Source organism: Onthophagus taurus, chromosome 7, assembly GCF_036711975.1.
Source record: "Onthophagus taurus isolate NC chromosome 7, IU_Otau_3.0, whole genome shotgun sequence".
Taxonomy (NCBI): domain Eukaryota; kingdom Metazoa; phylum Arthropoda; class Insecta; order Coleoptera; family Scarabaeidae; genus Onthophagus; species Onthophagus taurus.
Window position 1 is genome coordinate 15,387,699 of NC_091972.1, and position 21,472 is coordinate 15,409,170.

The 21,472-nt window shown below is 33.1% G+C and overlaps 2 protein-coding genes across 4 annotated transcripts in view; one reads left to right on the forward strand and one right to left on the reverse strand.

The window, feature by feature from the left end:
* LOC111425372 (uncharacterized) overlaps positions 1–21,472 on the reverse strand; it is a 110,850-nt gene that overhangs the window by 81,170 nt on the left and 8,208 nt on the right. For all 3 annotated transcript variants that reach the window (XM_023059379.2, XM_023059354.2, XM_023059363.2), the window contains one exon: positions 15,773–15,896. The gene's annotated coding sequence lies outside the window, so the exon portion shown is untranslated. The remainder of the gene's footprint in view (positions 1–15,772; positions 15,897–21,472) is intronic.
* LOC139430343 (arginine and glutamate-rich protein 1-like) lies at positions 11,585–12,133 on the forward strand. The gene has a single exon (XM_071197182.1). The coding sequence runs from the start codon at positions 11,585–11,587 to the stop codon at positions 12,131–12,133; it is 549 nt and encodes a 182-aa protein (XP_071053283.1).

The following is a 21,472-nucleotide window of genomic DNA, read 5'->3' on the forward strand; positions in this document are numbered from 1 at the left end:
TCGTAATAGATTTCAAGGCACACAACCTGATATTAAGCAAGCTAAGACTCAAAGGAAGATTCTTTAATTATAGCAACATATGCATACATCTCATGCAAGAAAAGGAGGAGGACAAAAAGGAAATATTTGAAATAAATAATAAAGATGTTTATTGATCAGATAAGAAACAAAATAAAACAAAGCTTAATACAAAGACAAATAAAATTAAGAAATTACCTCCTGATCACTCTGTTTTTCAAAGACCCTCATTTTGAATACAACAACAAAATCAAAAATTTACAACCGAACGATTCAAGTCAATAAAAAAAACCAAAGCAACATGACTGTTCAACAGAAATAACTAAAAAAATATATATACGTATTTTTCTTTCTTTTCCTCTTCAAAAATAATAATAATAATAAACTAAAATCTATCATTCAACAACTCACTCAAAAACACCTTAACTTTGCTCTTGAAGGAAATCAGACCAAGACCTTTGAATGAATCAGGTAGCAAGTTATACATGTTAGGCATAAAGTAAGAAAAACTACGTTTAAATAGTTCTGAGCGGTGGAGAGGTATCGTCAGTGTATGTTTATGCCTAACATTAATATTGTGTATATCATGTCTACCAACAACTAAATAGTAATAGGAAACGATTTGAACCTAAGACAACAATGTACAGGGACAAAGAGGGAAGAAATACTGAAAAGATGAATGGTTTACTATGAAGAAAAAGTAGGAACAGAACAAGAAGAACGGCCCGAAGAGGTTTTTGAACTAATCAGACAACAAAGCAATTAATAAACTGAAGGACGGTAAATAATCTTTGATGGATTGGTGAGGAGTGTGATAATGTATGGAGCGTATATGGGGGTGAATCCTGGGGTTGAGCAAGGAGAGTCCGGGATATATAGTGAGAGAGAAGTGGGAGCTGGAGAAGATGAGGGTGGAAGCAGGCAGAAGGACGATAAAGTACGAGGATGTACTGGAGCAGAGGAGACTTTAAGATTTTGAGAGTGTGTTGGAGTGGGGTTAACAGTGGGGGAGTATGGACAACAAGAAAGAGTTGGCCAGTAGAGATAGAGATGTGGTAAAGCAAGAACGGCGTGCTCTGCATGGTGGAAGAGGGGAAATACAATAATAAGTATAAGATCATAATAACAAAGGAAATTCCGGGGTATTTGATGGAGGAGGGTAGAGGGAAGGAAACAAGTATGGTTTAGGTTAACAAGCGATTTAGGTGCGGTTATGAAGAGAGACGAATAAATATTGAATTATATGGGGATCGGGAGAGGATGTGTAGAATATGTGGGGATGATTGGGAGACAATTGAGGGAGGTATGGAATGGGAGCGCGTGCTGGGTAGAATGGGAAAGGGGAGAGAGTGGATGGTGGAGGTGATGAAGGAGATTAGATATTGCAGCTATTGTATTGTATATTGAAAGAATGATTAAAGAATAAGTATTGCAGGCGCTTCACAAACTTGTAACCAGAGTATGGACGTTTAAACGAATACCTGAGGAATGAAACCTTAGAATAATAGTTCCATTACACATGAAGTTCGATCGACTCCTGTATTCCAACTACAAAACAATCACTGTGTTTGATCTATTTAACGTCGATAACATCGACACCCAGTATTAGTTTCTATGTCTTCAGAAAACTTTTAATGAAAACGATAGAGATATGTAGACCTTTACAGATATTCAGGCCTTTAAAGATACGGTGGCAACTGGTTCCACATTACAATATTTTATCTTTGATTCTGGCGATGACCCACCAACATCCGATTCAAGTGGCATCCATAAATCCACCTTTGATGTTTGTGAGCATCACAAAACGTTAACTCATGCACGGATAAGAACAAATAAGAGAAAACCGGCAGCGATGAATAAATATTTGTTATTATACAATATTTATTATTATTTAATATTTAATTTAACAAATTATTTAATGAATTAATAAATGTTATTTTGTTATTACACTTTATAATATTAATTATTTAAAATTGTAGGGATTTACATCGCGTTGAGTATCAATAATGTAAGGTAGTAATAATGTAAGGTTGTCATGATTTATATATGTCACAGGTAAATCGTGCATTTCAGTTAATGTACACATTAGCCAGTCAATGTATACATTAACGTAACGTTTTAGTGAAAGTATTTATCAGTCATAGAGTGTATACATTTACTAGCGAATGTGTACATAAACTAAGTAGTGTATGCATTTGCTAACAGATGTTAGTAAAAGTGATGACAAAGAAAATTTACGGTATAATTTTTTTAATGGTAGGGATTGCATGTGATGCAAGTAATAGGTAAGTAAGTATAGTAGTAACCATTTTTTGGGTTGCGTTGGGCTGGGTTGGGTTTCGTTATGTAATATACTAGTAAATGTACTTTAAGCTTTAACTGGGCGTCATTAATAATTGTATACATCAACTAATAAAAGTTTGCATTTCGTATTTTATATACATTATATATATTTTATTTACATTAAATAAATTAGTTAATGTATGCATTGACTAGACAATGTGTACATTCGTACGGCTTAGTTTAATATTTAATTTAGTTTAATATTTAATTCAATTTTGTTTAACTATTATGTATTAATTTAGTATAGGTAATTCCGAAATCTGTAATTAGGGGAAACCCTGTTTATTTTGGATGAATAAATAAATAAATATGGATATTGGATAAATAAAAATGCTTTAACTGTAACATATACATACTGTACTAATAAATTCTTTGCTGACGTCTCTTGCGGCCCAGACCTTGATTGTGGATATTTAACACGCCCAAAAGTCTAGAAATTCTGCTTAGTAAGTTATACTAGACAGCGCAGCGGTTTGATGCCCCTAACGTTATTTCCGAGCGTTTCTATATTCGGTTGGCTTCATAGTATACCTTGCTGCTCTTTTATTAATACAAGAAATATAAGATAATTCAATTTAACTTTTCCGAAGATAATATCTTGGTAGACATTCCAGATATGATTATAGATGTTACTGATATAACAGGAAATTAACAGTCATCACAGCAAAGCTTTTTGAAACGTAAATATTGCATTGCTTACATATTATATATTTGTTCGTTTATAAACACTTATATGGAGATTAAGAAAATTTTATAGCACTATATAATATTAAAAAATTAGTCACAATTAGTCAGTATTAAAATTTCGCGTGAAATTTGTTTTATTTTCGTTGGTGATAAAAAAATGTTAAAGTGTTCCACGGGAAATTCATTACGTATTCAATTTAGGGCATCTTTGAAGTTAGCCCGTCAATCAAATTAACGTTGTGTTTCAGAAAAGGGACTGGAAATTCCTCCTTCTATTAACGAGAAACTTAGGAGGTCTCTTTACGTCACGCCAAGATCAAACGTGACCTGTCTTTAACATTGGAAATTCAACCTCAATGACATCATTATTTTAGAAAAATTTTTTTTAGAGCTACTAAATTTAGCAGTTACTACAATAAAGTTCACATATATACAATGTACAATAATAACAGGGAAACACTTGAAACGTAGATAGGGGTATTTACAGACGGCGCTAACGTTTACAGAACACTTCATAGACATAATCTACTTTATTGTTTTATGGTCGGTTTTGCTGACGTAATCTTAACTTATACTGACATATTATAATTACCAATAAAATTAACTTTGACGGTAAAGGATCATTCAAGTTTCGAATAAGGTCAACTTTGTGGTTTGTTATAATAATAAAACTTTGACGCTCCCTTCGCTTAGAAATTACCACAGCAACGGACGAAATTTTCATGCTATAGGTAAATGGGGGTAGACTCACCTTTCTCGACGACCCGACAGGTAAAAGCTTTACTCAATCAATTAATGACTCTGATATCCAATTCTATTCGATTCACAAATTGACGACAGGTTAGTCGTAACGAAGTTAATTCTTGATCAAGAAGAAAATGGAACATGACTCAAAGCGTCATCAACGGTCTCTTTTATAATACACGTACAATTATGAACACCCACATGTATTAGGTGTTCATTAAAAATTGCGCAGAAATGATTAAAACTTCATTTAAAACCTTTTAAAAAGTTTTTGTTTATAAACTAGGAATATATTTAGTTTACAACATATTTTTTACACTTTAGTATCACTACAATCAACAAGCTTCGCTTATCTAAATAATAAATTAGATTGAATTGAATATCGATTTCATTTAGACCGGAATTCAAGCGGAGGGTGGTTAAAATTGTATTGCCCACAGGGGTTGAGTAATTTTAATTGCATTATCGATGAACATCCAAATAAATTAATCAAGCGAGACGCGCTTTCAACAACTGCTGCATTAATTATATATATATACATACATACATCCTACTCTTATACGCTATACCAAACGTAAAATTATTATTTTACCTTAGGGTGTCATAAATATAAAGAGGCAAAGGTATATTCCACTAAGAACAACAACTTTTTTTTTAATTTTTGATGAAAAGTAAAAATTAAGCAAGTTGATTATGAGTCAACATAATTTTGATGATAAAAACATTTCATTCTTTCGTTACGTTTAAACAGTGTTCTGTTGTTGCACTTTCAAGTTTTATGTTTTCGCTTTTATTCATATTACATCAAAAGAGAGATCATAACAGACAACTCAAAACCAAAAAGGTACTACCAAGTTGAAAACATTTTGTTATTACTATGATTATCAGTAAACTAAATGATTTTGATTTTGTCTCGTGAATTTCGACATTGTTGGTAAACTTTGTATAGAGAACTAATCCGTAAAGTATAGAGTAAAGTGGGGAAATATGCCGCGCTGGGTAATACGCCGCAGTTGGGTAAGTTTCATCTAAATCGACACTAGGATGTTGGTATTAGCACCAAAACGTTAGTGTAAGGTGGCAAGCACGTCCACAAATCAAATTATTCAAGTTTTTAGTAGGTAACGTCAGTATAAAGGAAAGTACCTTTAAGAAAATCTTCTTATGTGAAGTTATATGTAGCGATGAAAGCAGTTCTAAATCTTTTTGATCTAATTTGAATAGGGGTGTGGCAACGTATATAAAGAATATATTGAAACACAAATCTAATAAAATAGTTTTATTTCAACAAGAATCATATTCCCCAATATATCTTGCCATATTACCCAACTACAAGGGGAATATAGCAATTTGACTTTTCCTGTTAATTTAATTCCTATTGAATCTACAGTCAATTTAGCCTGGAGAGATGATTTACTACATTTGCCTAAAAGCCTGAAGAATGGCTTGTAAGCATTGTTTTATCACAGCATGTACATGCTATGAAGTTATAGACAACCAAAAAACAAGTTGCCATATTACCCCAACTTACTCTATGTGTAATTGATATTTATCAATCTTATCAACATATTTATTTATTTACAGAGAGGCGAACAGATGTCTGTCACTTGTAAATCTTTAAGGTCCTACTGTTTAACACAGTTTTATCGTTAGCTTGGTCGTTATTTATTTTTTTTTAAGATTAAGGGTTGATTCCAACGCTTGTTTGAAGCTACTATCTGATTTATTCTCTGCAAGTTCTCGCCTATTTCTCTTCGAGTCTATTTTCGAATGGAGATGTCAACCATCCTGCTATAAATGCGTTGAATAAACATATTGCCTAAAAGTGTGCTTGTATAGACAAAAGACGCGAGATGGAGTTTTATTCACTCATTTATTACAGCTTAGCAAATCTATCTTGACCGGGTTGAAGTGATTTGATGATTATAAATTCTAATATGTTGCGTCTATAGTACATTTTCTATATGTTATAATTAAAGCAGCTACGGTCATTAACGTCAAATAAGTCATGGGAGTGTCAGAAAAAGGGTAAACAAAACCATGATTGAACAAAGAAATGCGCAAAGAGACAAAGCTTATCTAAAATATTATGAGTCGAAGAATGAAAGATGCAGAGAAAATATACAAAACAATTAAACAGATTGCTAAAGTAGAACCGAAATCAGGATTGACAATATAATGGAGAATCAAAGGTGCTTACAAAAGTATATAATTACTCAGGAGTAGAAATAACAAGCTTGGCGGAGATATTCAGGTCAAGAACTATGGAGATATTTCATGGACTACAATGTTTGGAGGATGAAAGAAGAAAGAGTAACTACAATGCAGAAACTGAAAGAAAGAAGCAAAAAATAAAGAAGTATGGAAACAAAAATTCAAGGGGACCAGATCTCAGTGTTGTCTACGACGCGACGTCCCTCATCGTCTTGATCGTCCGTGTTGTTGCTAAACATGAACCCTAATATCATCCTCGATAAATTGAACATTATTTGTCCAATCCAGCTAGTCCGTGTTCTAGACAGAACGCCGCATCTTTATTTTACCTACATAAAGCAAAAAAAGGCGCGACGTCCAGTCTGGAACACACACCAGCACCATTTTTTCCGATTGGACGGAACCCCCCTCGCCCGCATGGCTTATTTATGTTTCTTTTAACTTTCTTTTTAATCTTTTAGAACAAAACTTATAACTAATTGTACCCTTGACGCATTGCTCTTACATGCATCACTGTAGAGAAATTGTCGAATATATGAAAACTAGAAGAGTATAAAAAAAATCGTGATTTAAGATCTCTTATTTTAGTTTATTTTTTTTTTGTTCAAACTCTGAAAATAATTTTTGTTTATGCGCTTCAAGTGTTGGAAGTAAATTTAAGATTTAATATAACGCTCTTCATGATATACAATCTTACAGGTTATCTCGGCGAAACGAAGAGATTCACAGTCGCAAATTGAACACAAAACATAACGTAAAATATTGTATGAATAACGCAAACTTTATATGTTATGGAAAATTATTAATATATTATTAACAATATAATGGTAAAGCTAATAATAATTGGACGTATACGTATTGACATCACGTCCATATATTTTCAATATGTTTAATGTAAAGATAATATAGATTTCATACAAGAGTATCATTTACATTTTACGTACAAATAACTTTAAAATAATATAACTAAAAAAGGCAAATTTCAGTGATATTCCAGACCTGAATACCTCAAAATGATTATTTACAGATCAATAGTAGAACATATATCTAATTCAATTGATACTGTGATTATTTAGTAGAATAATTTAATAGAAGAGTTGATTAAAATAGTTACTGGGAAATATTTCTTGTTTTGTATCAGATCCTTCTAGTGGGCCAAATGTCAGAAGCAACACTGATTCTGGTTCTCATTCCACCACCCATATTTGTTATATAATTTATTATTATAAAGCTTAACGCTTTATTCGTTTAACGCGGTAAACATTTATAAAATCCGGCTAAAGCATAATATACTCTACACCCTTAATTTAGATCACATGCTGTTTGTAATTTCGAAACGTCAGTTTCTGGAGGAATGTTTACATAGGAATCAGGGCTTTAATTATTCCAACTTTTGGTAACAACTTTACAGCTTAATATATAAATGTTAGATTAATAATTTTAACTCAAAAATTAAATTTAAAAATAAAGTAATAGCGTGGTCTCATCTGCCCTTCGTATTCGAACAATCATTTTTCTTCATTGCCGACGACACTTGCCAAGTTTAAATTATTATGGATTTTGTCACTTAAGAAATTGTTTCGCAAGCTCCTCTTCTACTTTCTTATTAACTCTGTATACTAATACAGTTAATGTCTATTAAGGTCAAAGCAACGTATTTACTAAACGCGTAGGAAGAAGAGATTTATATAACCGCGAAGTTTATAACGACATTTACAAGATGTGTATGTACATCACGGAATTTCAAGTGAACTATATATTGTCCTCCTGAAGGAAATTCAAAAACTTATAGATTAGAAAAAGTTGATATGAGGAATGGCGAAACTTTGCACACAATTTGAGAGAGAACTTTTAACTGGAATAAACTGAAAGAAAAATTTTATTGATCGTTTAAAAAACGACTACATTTCTTATTTATGCGAGATTTAAAAGCGAGAATGAACAAGCAAAGAACAGCTCGGAATTTAAAGAATACTTAAAAATTAATAAAGTGGGAGCTAAATAGCGGAATGAAAGTACTTTTAAGAAAAAAGTCATTATAATTGCCAACAATTTTATTTACTTTTTGTAAGCTATAATGATACACGCTTATCTAATCTATCTATCTAACTCTTGACATATTTAATTGGGTTAAACTTTTTAATAATTGTACAGTATTAAATTGCAATTTCATTTTTAGCATTCTCCCATCTCTGCGGACTTGGAACTCAGAAACCAAGAACGTTATTAAATCCGAACTCGGAACGATAAGCCATAGCACAAAACGGGGAAATTATTTCAGGTTCAAGCGACAAGAATCTTCATACATATTGAGGAAAATCCGAATCCCCACTGCATATGCATAGGAATTTTTCAGGTATAGCGGCTTATTTTCCTCAAAGCGGTTAGAAATTCAATTCGGTCTTTCAAAGAATTTCTTTTATGCATAATTTTTGATTCATTTACTAATTCGTTAAACGTTGCGTTTGGGTTTAATATTAAACAAAGATGAGAATTCCAGGATGAATTTTTGAACCCTGATTAATTGAAATCGAAATTGATGATATGAAATTCTCCCATTAGGATAGCTTCGATATCCCAGGGTTGGACCACATACTCACAACCCGAGAATACTATTGGTGCAAAACAACGAACCCGTTATCGATGACCTGGAATAATAAGGATACCCGAAATGCTTTTTGTCTCTTTCTAGCATCACTTCTCTTTTCCCGTTTCCGCTTACCTTCACATGTTATCAATCATATACCCAGAAGGGGCGTAATCCTATTACTCGCGAACGGACTTTTTTTCAATAACCTTACATTTAACACCTGTTGAGAGGCCCGCCGGGATTTATTAGACACGATTTATCAGATCTGATATCGCTCCCTTGTAATTATTTTAGTGGGAAAATGATCGATCTTTACGAAGCACTTCACGGTAACTCCGTCCTAATTTCGCCTTAGGTTTCGTTACCATCTTTTCAAAATTATCCTGCTAATAAGGCGTCTTTGTGTAGGGAGGCTCTTTCTCCAGACTTTTACAAAGAGTAAAATTTATTTCAATTACGCTCTTTTCGAGTTAAATAGCATCAAATGAAGCTCCCTAATTGCACGTCCTTTTGAATACTGATTTTATAAAAACTTATATATAAAGTATATTTTATCAGCCCATATTATTAAATAAATAAAATAAAGTTTTTAACCGGCGCCTCCACCTATTATGACTGTTTTTAATTATTAAATGTACATCTAATTTATTTTTATTTGCTTCAGAGTATATTTGGCGTACTCTTTGTTAATGTATACCTAGTAATAGTGATAAATGGAACTTGATATCAGGTAACTGATGTTCTTCAACACCGTAATGGAACGGGATCCGCCCATATGAAGTACTTTACTAATTGAATGAAACAAAACTTTTGTAGAGAAAGTGCCAGGTTGTTCAAGTGGTCTAAATGGCTATTAACGTCGTAAGTGCTGTAAATGAAATTGTCCCTAACTATTATAATAATAATTGATCTTGCGGATACGACGATGTGGTTTCAAACAATAATGGACTAAAATTACTCATGTCAAACCAAATTTAAACGATAAATTCTAGAATCTAAAACATAACATAATATTTGAGACAACAACGAACTAAAATTGCTCTAATATCATGTTACATGTCCTAGTAGGTTTAAGCAAGGACCCGATTATTTGTAAATGAAACAGTTTGCGACTAAGCTAACCGCATGATGTGCGAAATGAGCATTTTCATGGGGATGTACAACAAATGGAACGCATTTCAAAATAATCCAGGCATAATAGAGCCCTTACATTAACCAATCCACAACCATACGTGTGGATTATCCCGTTTCAGTTTATAGTTAACAATAACAACGAACGTGTAATATCGGTTACCGCATATTATCAAAGACCCCTAGAAACAAATCATATCGCTAATGAATCGTGTATCGAATGCTATAATCAATCAAAATATACAATATTCGATTACAAGCAATCAATTAAATTTGCGTTTCGGATTCAAGATTGTCGGGTCGAAACTCAATCATCTCAACCTAAGGATAAACACTAGCGTAATGCAGCCCGTTAAATCTAATATATGACGAACCTTCTTCATGAAATATTCATTACGTTCTCGCTTGCTCACTCTCTCTCCCTTCGTATCTAGTACAATTTACTTCAAGTTTTCAGTTATCCCTTTCTACTATAGTATCTTGTGAATAATCTTTAAATTATCTAACAGGATTATGTCGTTAACTTTGATATATCAAAATACGCAATTAGAGTAAAATCTTGATATAACGGATTAATAAGAGGTGTTATTGCCGAATAGCAACGAAAACTGGAACTAACACTAGACCTAAAACTAGACACGTTCGGGTTTAGCTGTACTTCTCTTAAGACGGCTAAACCTGAATGTTTCTAGTTCTAGTGTTAGTTCTAGTTTTAGTGCAAAAAAAATATACAACAATCTAGTGCTGAATAACAATTAAGGTTAGAATTACCCTCCTTGATTTGTACATCGTAACATTGTAATAAAATGCTTTTAACGTTTGAAACGTTAATATCAACAGATTATAAACTGTTATTCTCTCCAGTGACTCTTTATAACGCAGTGCGCATATTTTTGACAGAAAGACTCTTTGTGCATGGTGATATTGAGGACGTATATAGAACTATCAAAAGATTATCGGGGCAGAACCAATCGAGAATGTCGTATACAAAAAGCTATTTGCGATGGAATAGGCATCAAAGTACTGGAATAGTAAACTCAAATTGTTTGTAGTAAGACAATGATGTCGTAAGAACATTACACACCTATGCTTACTGATACGTAGCATAAATTGAATTACTTACTGATATGTAGCAGTTTCCAATAATATGTTCTGAGTGTTGCTTCCATTGAAGTGGAAAGGGTGCAAAACCCATTTTGTTTCGATTGACATTTTAGGAAAAGTGAAAAATCTAAAGTCTTAGTGGGAAAATTGATTGTCAAGGTAATAAAGTAACCCACTTATTGAAGTTCATACAACCATGAGGAAACAATGCCTGATGAAGAAGCTTAAACTTCTAAAAACGCTTTTTTAGAATTTTTGGTAGATTATAGATCTTGAATTTAAGTCTGGTCAAAATCAAAATCACGTCAAAAACTTTTATGAGAAAATGAAATACAGGTTAACGCCCCCGCCTGAGGTTTATGATGGTTATGACTCCTAGATGAAGAATTATGTACTTCTCAATCTTCATTTAGTTAGTAGATATTGTAATAATATCACTTATGATAGTATTAAGAGGTGGCGTTAATATAAAAAAATAAAAGTCATGGAAACAAAAAAAAAAAAAGGAAATGATAGTAGTAAATAAACAAAAAAAGCGTTAAGTCGAATTTTTGAATTAACGATTTTCTGTTTGAACCTGCTCCCAAAATATACTATGATATATGTAAAAATTGTGTTTTGATAATAAAATACACGTCCATCACAATTCTGGCGCCCAACGTGGGGCAATTCAAAAGACAATTTAATTATACAATCGTTATCCTTAGAGTAAAAAAACTATATTAATTAAAACTAAAAAATAAATCAATAAAGATGTCCGAGAGAAAGACTAGGGGAAGAACTTTATCAAAAACTGAAGAAATAGAGAGGGAAGAAAGATCTTTGAGTAGAACCACAACGGGAACTCATGACATCGGAGACACAGGTGAAGAAACAACACCGAAACCTTCGACATCTAAAGATAAAAAAGAGGAAGAACAAACAAGTGAAGGTACGTCTATAGAGGAGATGATGATTAAATTTATGGAAGAAAATAGGAGAATAAATGAAGAGAATCAAAAAAGAATCGATCGAAAATTACAAAAATTAAATGAAGAAAATCGAAAAATAAATGAAGATAACAAAATAAGAGATGAAAATAATAGAGTAATAAATGAAGGAAATCTAAGAAAATTAAATGAAGAGAACAAAATCATAAATGAAGAAAATCTAAGAAGAATAAATGAAGAAATAACAACTAAAATAATAGATGAAAACAAAAGAATGAGAGACGAAAATAAGAAACTAAATGAAGAAAATAGAACATTAATAGTAGAAAATTTCGAAATAATTAAAAAAGAAAATGAAATAATTATGAAATAATCTTGCAAAATTGGAACAACTATTAAATAATCAAATAGAAAGTATAACTAAAGCACTAGATGGGAAGATAACGTATCAAATTAACGAAAAGATTGAAACAATTAGACAAGAAAACACAATTCAAATTATTACGACAATAGATCAACAAATAAATGAGTATTCCGATAAAATTAAAGAAAATAGAGATAATATTATAAATTTAAAAGAAGAAACACATAAAAATTTAAATAGTTTACAAGAAGAACAAGATAAATTAAAGAAAGATATCATAATTAGCCAAGATCTAAATAAACAAAATTTCGATAATTTAAAAACAAAAGAATGTGAAAATTACGACAATGTAATTAAAATAATCGAAGATATAAAGAAAACTAGAAGTAATATGATAAATTTAGATTCTACATCGACATTATCATATTTAAAACCGGAAATGTGGCCCAAATTTAGGGGTACCAAGCACAAGATACACCCGATGACATACTTAAATAACTTGATAAGACGATCCTAAATTAATTTTGAATTTGATTCAACTAACTTTAGAAGAGCAAGCTTTAGAATGGTACGAAATGGTAGCAAACAAATGCCATAACTTGGATGATTTTAAAAATGAATTTGTGAAACAGTTTTGGAATAGTAACCAACAACACCGACAAAAATTAAAACTATTAAATGGAAAATATAACGAAAATTGGAAAGTAACCAGGGAAATTTATGCGTGTGATGTATACAACCGTAGCAAATACATACAGGGTCTGGAAGAAAGGGAAATAGCAGAAATTTTAATCAAACATTTTGTCAATGCAGATAACATAGCACTTGTTTATCAAAATATTTCCAGCATGAATGAGTTAATGGAGATTTGAAGAAGATTAGATGATTTTACGGAAAACCAAAGAGAAGAAAGGAATTTAAATTATCAAAATATAAACTACGGGCATACAAAAGTAAACTATAACTACAACTACGATAAAAAACCAGAGCAAAGTCAAAGAAACTACAATTACAATAACAATAACTATACGAACTGTGATAATAATGATAAAACCTACGGTAGTAATAATAGATATGATAATAATTACTCTCGAAATAGAAATGGAAATGGGCACGATAATTATGGATATAGAAATTCTCAATCAAGATTCCAAAATAAGGACAGAGGACCATCACGTAGATTTAATTTTGTACCAACAGAAGAAGAATGGTAAAAAACTTAGGTAAAATAAATCACTTCAAAATTCATACCAAATTTTACGATATCCCTCATAATTTCTTCAACATTAATGAAGAAACTAATTTTAAGATAATTTAAACCGTAATTGTTGTAAAACGTTAATTTTAAATTAATAATTTAAGGTACGTTGAATTGTAAAATTTCCGTCATCTACATTTGTAAATTTGCCAATTTTGAATATGGGGAAATTGTAATAATATCACTTATGATAGTATTAAGAGGTGGCGTTAATATAAAAAAATAAAAGTCATGGAAACAAAAAAAAAAAATGATAGTAGTAAATAAACAAAAAAAAAGCGTTAAGTCGAATTTTTGAATTAACGAATTTCTGTTTGAACCTGCTCCCAAAATATTCTATGATATATGTAAAAATTGTGTTTTGATAATAAAATACACGTTCATCACAATATTATATTACAGTAAATGCCAACAATTTCAACAAATCTGTAAAACAGTTGATATTGGACATTGTTCAAGCACCTCATTCTGGAAAGTAGACCAAAAAGGGTTCACCTGCCTGTACGTACCACAAAAAGCAGGTGCGAAAAGTGTGGAATTAGTCTGTATCTCTGGAACTAGATCACTTTGGAGTTTGCGAAAATCCATTACTGCTTTTTTAGTTTACAAACTCCTGAAAGTCTGCCATGAAAACCTTGAGCCTACTACTCTTCACATCGACCTGACAGGTACTTAAGTGTTCTATTGCAGATATCGAGGGCAATGTACAAAGAAATTTGACGTACATTTTCTTCGGTTTCAGTCTAAATTTTGGCATCAACTGAATCGTTTGGGTTTAGTTTAATTTAGAACTCATCGATTTCATATTCTCATCGACTACTTAATTCCATAAATTCCCATGAAACAGATAAGAAACATTCTTCAACATGGAACTCTTTGTAGACTACAAATAATCGTGTACAGATGTCGGCGTCCAACTGATGTAATTTCAAGATTTTATTAAAACCGGTGATGAATATGCTGTTTAAATACTCTTACAAGAGTATTTATAGACTTTAAGACGTAGTTCAAACAGTCGCGCCAGTTATCAGGTGTTGTCTTTGCAAGGCAGTCGTTGAAAAGTCTTTTAACATAACCAAATTTAAATGTTTTATTATTTGCTTCAACATCTTCTAAACGGAGAATCTTGGAACTCGTTCCTTCCATAAAAAGGTCGATTCGGTGCTGAATATGTTGATTTCACATGAAGTCTTTTTGTTTTGGTAATTAATCAAGCCAGAAATAGGTAAGATTCTACTACGCAGATCCTACTTTACGCAGGGGACTTCTGCTTTATCTGTTCGCAACCTAACGCAGCAAGTACAAGAGCTATAGGCTTTAATAAAGGAGGTGTGAAAAAGTATTTAGTGTAGGCACCAGAAAAGCTATTGAAAAATTATATCTCCTATGCAGAAACTTCAACACTAGATAGGTGATTACTCAGTTATTTCTTGTATGGCTTGTATTAGAGTCACTCAGTCAGTTAGAATCAAAGAGTAGTGTTCATAACAGCAACGATCTTCAAATCTGGCTATGACGTAACCCAGGAAAAATCGTAACTCTTTCAAATTTCAACATTTTTTGGATCAGTTATCCAAAATACAACAATTAACTGCTATTAATGATTTCTAAGGTACAGGGAAGTAGGTAGTCAATTAAACTGTCCATATTCACCGATAACAATGTTCTCCCAGCAAACATAATTGACATCAGAAAATGTCATTGTATCTGTATCTGATTAATTGGAATTGTTTTCAGCTAAAATATCACCTAAAAAGATATGCCAACCAGGTTGGTTGATAACGCTGGGGACGTCGTTGCAAATGCTTATAATGACATACCGATTAAGAAGATCCAATTTAATGAGACTAAATGTAGCCTAAAATTCTAATGATTATTTCAAAACTTAAAGAAGGAACGGAAAAGATGTTTTGAAAAAGTGGAGAGATTTCAAAAGACGTTTCCATAAAAAAGGGCATGTATTAGTTTAATCATAGTTACTCAAATTCGCTATTTCCTTTGTAACAGGATAACGATTGTTACTGTTAAGACCACGTAAGACACAGACTTATATATTAAAGATTCCCTACAGTTACAAAATTAATCGGCGGTATTTCCCTGTATTCATAGGACGTATTAATCAGCTTCGAGGTGTACCCAGAAAAATAATTCTTTACCATTAAGAATTTCCACGTGACACCAAAGAAAAATACGATATAGTTTTTATCTAAATCGATTTACAGTTGTTTCTAAATCATCAAATCATTCAAGTTTAAGTGCATGAATTATTGTGTGGCCTCAACATCGGTGTGTAGCTAATACACGTCTTTTAATATTAAGTCTATTGTTAGAAATAAAAGCAATATCATGTTGTTTAAATGTCGGACTTGTTTATTATTTATTTTACTTACGTGCGATGAAGGGCTGGCAGGTTGGTGGATGGGAGATGTTTGGCTGGCCGGGGGTGTAGATCTCTGTCGCAGTCGGGCTAAGGCCGTGCGGAGCCCCTCCGTTATAACGTTCTCGCCATCACCCCTAGAACAAAACGTAACATATAATGGAAACCTTGAAAAGGAAACTTGTGCAATATCAAAAATTCACAACGCAAAGAAACACTGCGAATACACAGTAATCGCTTTATCGTTCTTGTACGTTGAACATTGTTTGCCTCAAGACAGAAACAGCAATAGCGGGCACCGGATATTCCGCTTGGAAAACCTTTTGGAAAAATGGTATTACGTCGTCTGGTAATGCAGACTGAGTACATTCGTTGTAAAGTTTATTTAAGGGATTTTATTTGATTTTAGAAACACAGTTCTACAAACACGGTATTTTTCAAGTTCAAATAAACTTTAATTTAGGTTTCGAATCTACTTCCGCTTTTCTAGTTTGTAAACATCAACAAAATTGTTTCATCCAAGCTTTGCAATATTAGTATATAATACATATTTTAACTTTATATTCTAATAAACTTTAATAAAGAGTTCTTACGAAGTATTTTATAAAATACTCTGCGATTTCAACTTATTTAAAACTGTAAATTTATTGTTAAACTTTGTAAATGTTGCCATATTTTTCTTGATATCTATTTTTTTTATTAAATTTTTATTTCAAATTTGTTTCGAGAAATGGTCTTCTTCTAGTGACAGTGTAATAATTGTTTTAGAAAGGGTGCTTCGCAAAAGAGATGTCGTTATTCTAACCATGAACAGGGATGTCCGGACAAATTGGGCTAACCCTCATGGCCTTTGATCCCGTAATAAATTTGATAAAACTATCCCGTACTGATTTCACGTATCATGGACAGTTACAATATAGTTCCTACGAAGAAGTTGACCTTAATTCGACTTTCCGTATTATTGATTGAACTTTACAGTTCAAAAATTTTATTTTAGACAAATCCTATTTTCTAAGGTAAAGTAACTGTTTATAACAGTAAGTGCTCAATAATACTCAACAATGTAATGATGGAGAGGTTTATAAAATATCTATTGATTTTGTAAAGATTTAACAAAATATGAATCAATTGGGAACTTATAACTTTATAGTTAACTTGATTAATGATAAAAATGCCACCAGAAAGTTTAAGTACTGGAGGGTTGGATGAAAAATCTGCTTAAAGAGAACCGAGTTTCACATGAAATGGTTAAAGTTTAAGACTTGAAAGAGAAAACTGTGGGAAATCTTAATACAAAAAGATTAACCTATATACGTCCCAAATGAGTAATTAACAAAAAATGTGCCAAAAACCATTTTCGCCTTTCTTTGACTAAATTAATACCGTTTTCTTTTATTTCGTTAAAATTGAAAGCACGAATTTCTAATTGTTCCGAGGTCGCCGGAACTTTTGTTCCTTTTTGTATTAATTAGTACAGGTTCCGGTTTGAAAAGGATTTTTTTTAATAAATCCCTCGAGTTTATCTTTCATTCGTCATGTTATATTTGTATTTGAAAACCGAAATGTTCTTTAAAAATTTCTCACCGTGAAAACGAGTCTGTCTCTATAAAATCCATTTGGGAATCATTCATAATTCATTGAGTGGGATAACCGCTCGGAAAAAGCAACCCATTTAATCGTTTTTCCCTTCAAGTTTCAGAAATGGTGAAAAGGAAATGATGGCCGAGGTAAAGATTAGGAATTCTGCTACCGGTTTAAAAGGAAAGCATCAACGAAGTTTATCGGCTTTAGATCCGAGATTTTGTTTACTCGGCACGCCCGGTTCCATCTTCTACTGCTACCGGAATCCCCGACCGTGTTCCGGAATAAGAAATGAACCCTGTTTTGGGACTATGGTAACTTGAACACCAAAGTACAGACTTCTTAGAAAGTACGGGGTACTTTCTAAGAAGTTGAAAATCATTTGTTGCTATTACAAATATTTAATAACCAAGATTAATGAGATAATTTAATGTTTTACTCCGATTTTTAATCATAAGTTTATATCCTGCTAAATTTGCTAAAGAAACATTTACCTTCTAAAATTTTCCGACATTCTCTGTTCTGCCAATTAAACTTAAACACACAACGAAATCCATTGGGAAGGTATATTAACACACCATCTATGCAAGGTCTATGAATCTAATAAAGATGGATATAATATATATAATAAAGTTACAAAGAGTACACCAGTTACATTTGAAATCAGAATCATGTAACAGATGTTTCCTCTCCTCTTTACAAAGTCTACACTATATCCGGGAAGGTAAATTGTCCGTATTTGAAAGCTCGCCGATATATTTATCAGCTTAAGCGTCACCTGTCACCCTTCAAAGTTAAACCGCTTAGATAGCGGCGCTCAATTCTACCTGAACCCTTGATTGTACTGTAGAGAACACGTATCTTTATAAAACCCATATTAAACATGACGTAAATAATTAATAAAGCTTTACATACATTCAAAATTTCGAAACCGTAAGTAACGTTTCTGAAGTGAATATTTCTATGTTATTATCTTTTTAGGTATACAAATCCTACGACATTGTCAAACTAGTGTTCATTAGTCTCATTGCAAAACTGGGGATTATAGCTGTTTGCATGTCATACTCTAATTAACAAGGTACCGGGATTATTGATCAAATGTTAGGAATTCTGTTGGGTTATGTTACATTAATAGGAACAATCAAAACCAGCATCCATCCTATGTTATGCATACAACGTATTTGCACATTCAACTTGAATATACTTGCAGAATTAATTGAAAAAGTTATGATGTAATGAACGACAGAAAAATATCTTCGAAAAAGTAGTTAAATTGACGTTGATGATAATCTAAAAACGACCTAGGATCTCGATGCGATTATCTTTCTGCGTCATATGCGCGCTTCTAAATCGATAGATAACAGCGCACAGAAAAATTTATCAATACCTATAATAAGATAGTTTGTGGGTGTCTTAGATTGCAGTGAAGTTTATTAATTAAATTAAAAATGAAAAGTATATAGGAAAGTTGTAAATACAGAATAATTATTTTTAATAAGTATTTCTTTTGTATAATACAACCAAATTGACGAATAGTGACATTTACTGGTTCTAAGTGTAAGTATTCGCTCTTTTTAGGAGTTTCAACGATGTGTGGCTTTCAGTCTAACATTAATTCAGTCTAACATAAATAATTTGTGTACGTATATTTTCTCGCATATACGTAAATAACTATGCTTTATCGATTTGCCTAAACCATTCCACAGAATGCGATAGGGAGAGACACAAAGAAGTAGTGGTTAAAATAAGGGCTAGAGAAGCACTAACGGAAAATATCCCCACATCAGTCGGCATCCGACAAAATGATCTCATCCCATATTTGTTCAATTTATTAATGGACAACATAATTGAGGAGTGATAACTTTAAATTTAGGATATAAAATGGACTACGTGGACGACGTTGCGATAATCACCAGCACAGAGAATGACCTGCAAACACAATTACAGAGGTTCTATCAAGCAAATGGAAACCTGAACAACTGTCTCTACTTACAAGATCAATCAATGAGGACAATATGAGATGGGGAAGCCAACACAGGAGATTTTGGCACAACCACGTTTGCAGAATGCCTGGCAACAAACTATCAAAAAGTATGCTTATAAATAACCTACCCGGGATCAGATTACCAAAGAGATGAAAAGGTAACTGGCAGGAATCTGCTCAGGGGATATTTCAGAGTCAGATCTTATCAAGAACAGAGACAAGGGTGTGTAGGCAGAAGATAAAGAAGAGTTTTGTTCGATTCTTGAACTTTCAGAAGGAGTTTCATCTATCCAGAAGAGGACATTATGGATTAGCATTAAACACTACGCACAATGGAAAAACTTCAATGTTTTCTGCGAAGATCCCAAGGATTCATATTTGTTGCAATGCTACGTCTCCCTCTTGTTTTCTTTGATTCGAAAACCGAGCGTTTATCCAGAAAAGTCACAAAAACGGGTTGAGTTGGGTTGAAATTATTAACTCTTTCCTTCCCAAATTAATTCCACCACTGGAAGTCGAAATAGGAATTTAAATGTGGTATCTATTTATGGTAGCCATCCACGGGAATGAAAGGGTTAACAAGCTTATAATCACAATGATATATTTCATTTAATACTGCGTGTACCCGATTGACAAGAAGATATTGCTCCAAGCTCAAGAACCTAAACCGCAGACAAATATGAACTCATGCGTACTTATAAAATATTATTAATAAATATTATTATTACTGTTATTACCGCCGAGGAGCGGCCCGTCTTGTCACCGCGACCTAGAAGACCTATCGTAACTTTAGCTTCAGTATTGCTTCAAGGTCTTGTTCATTTATGTCGGTGGATGTCGAAAGAGCATTACAGAGAATGTTGTGTCTTAGGCATCCTCTGGCAACGCAATTACACAATATATGTTCAGCCGTTTCTGCCTCGTCGTTGAAAAGTCGACAAATTTAATCCTCAGCTTGTCCAATGTGGAAGAGAAGGTATTTTAGGGGCGCATGGCCGGCCAGGAAACCTGAGAGCGTCCTTAGATCCTGTTGATTACTTGTTTTAGGTGGCTTTTTGTAGTCCACAACCGGGTTGGGGTCCAATAAAGGGCGTTTTCGCTGTCTCTTTGACCAGCTTGCCCGCCTTCTCATTGCCCTCAATGTCTCTGTGTCCTGGAACTCACCACAGAGTAACATCATTACCCCTAGTGAGTTCTCTCGGGTTGCTGGTATACTCTCTGATCAGTGCGGAGTCACACGGACTGTCTGTGAAAATGTTTATGGATGCACCTTTCTGTTCCTTTTGTAGGTTCAAAGCGGCGCAGAAATTTATAGCAGGTACTTCTGCTTGAAAAATGTTTATGTCCGCGCTGAGAGGCAATTTAATGAGACTATTTGGACCACTAATGCCCATGCCTACTCCGGATTCAACTATCTTTGAAGCATCCATGTACTAGACAAGGGCTCCTCTTTTTAGTTGAGGCCCACCCTTCGTCCAACCATCCCTGCTTCTAATTATGAGCTTATACAGCTGGTCGAAATTGTATTCTGTCGGTATAAGGTCTGTCTTAATTTCAATTAAGTGTTTTAGACATGAATCCTTGAGGATTTCCAGGTGTCCTCTAAGGTTGTCCTGCATCAACTTGAATGAAGAGCATCTTTTTAGTGATAAGGCAATTAAAGCTGCCTCGTGTTGTAAGTATAAATGAAGTTGTGTGAGACCGAGCTTCAAGAGCAATCGTTGGACAAGATCTCATTGCACCCGTTGTATTAATCTGCCGACTTTTCAACATAATTATACACCATTTGATTGTCGAAGGATGTATATCTTTTAAGTTTAGAGCATTCTCTATGGATTTGTTATCAAAAGCACCCTCTATGTCTATGAACGCACATAGGGTTATCTCTTTGGTTGCAATTGTCTCCTCTGAAGTGTCAAAGCTCTTGTCAAAGTATGGAGAGCAGTTGCTTTTGCTTTCTGGTAAGCATGTTGACTCGGATGGAGTGGCTTAGCGACAAGCACTCCATTCCTAAGGTATTGATCAATTACCTTTTCCATCCTTTTGAATAGAAATGAAGGATAATTGGCGTTTGAACGCTTACCACCTTTAGGTATGAATTGCCTAGGGATATTATTACTGGGAGCACGTCTTGTATGCTTTTTTGCA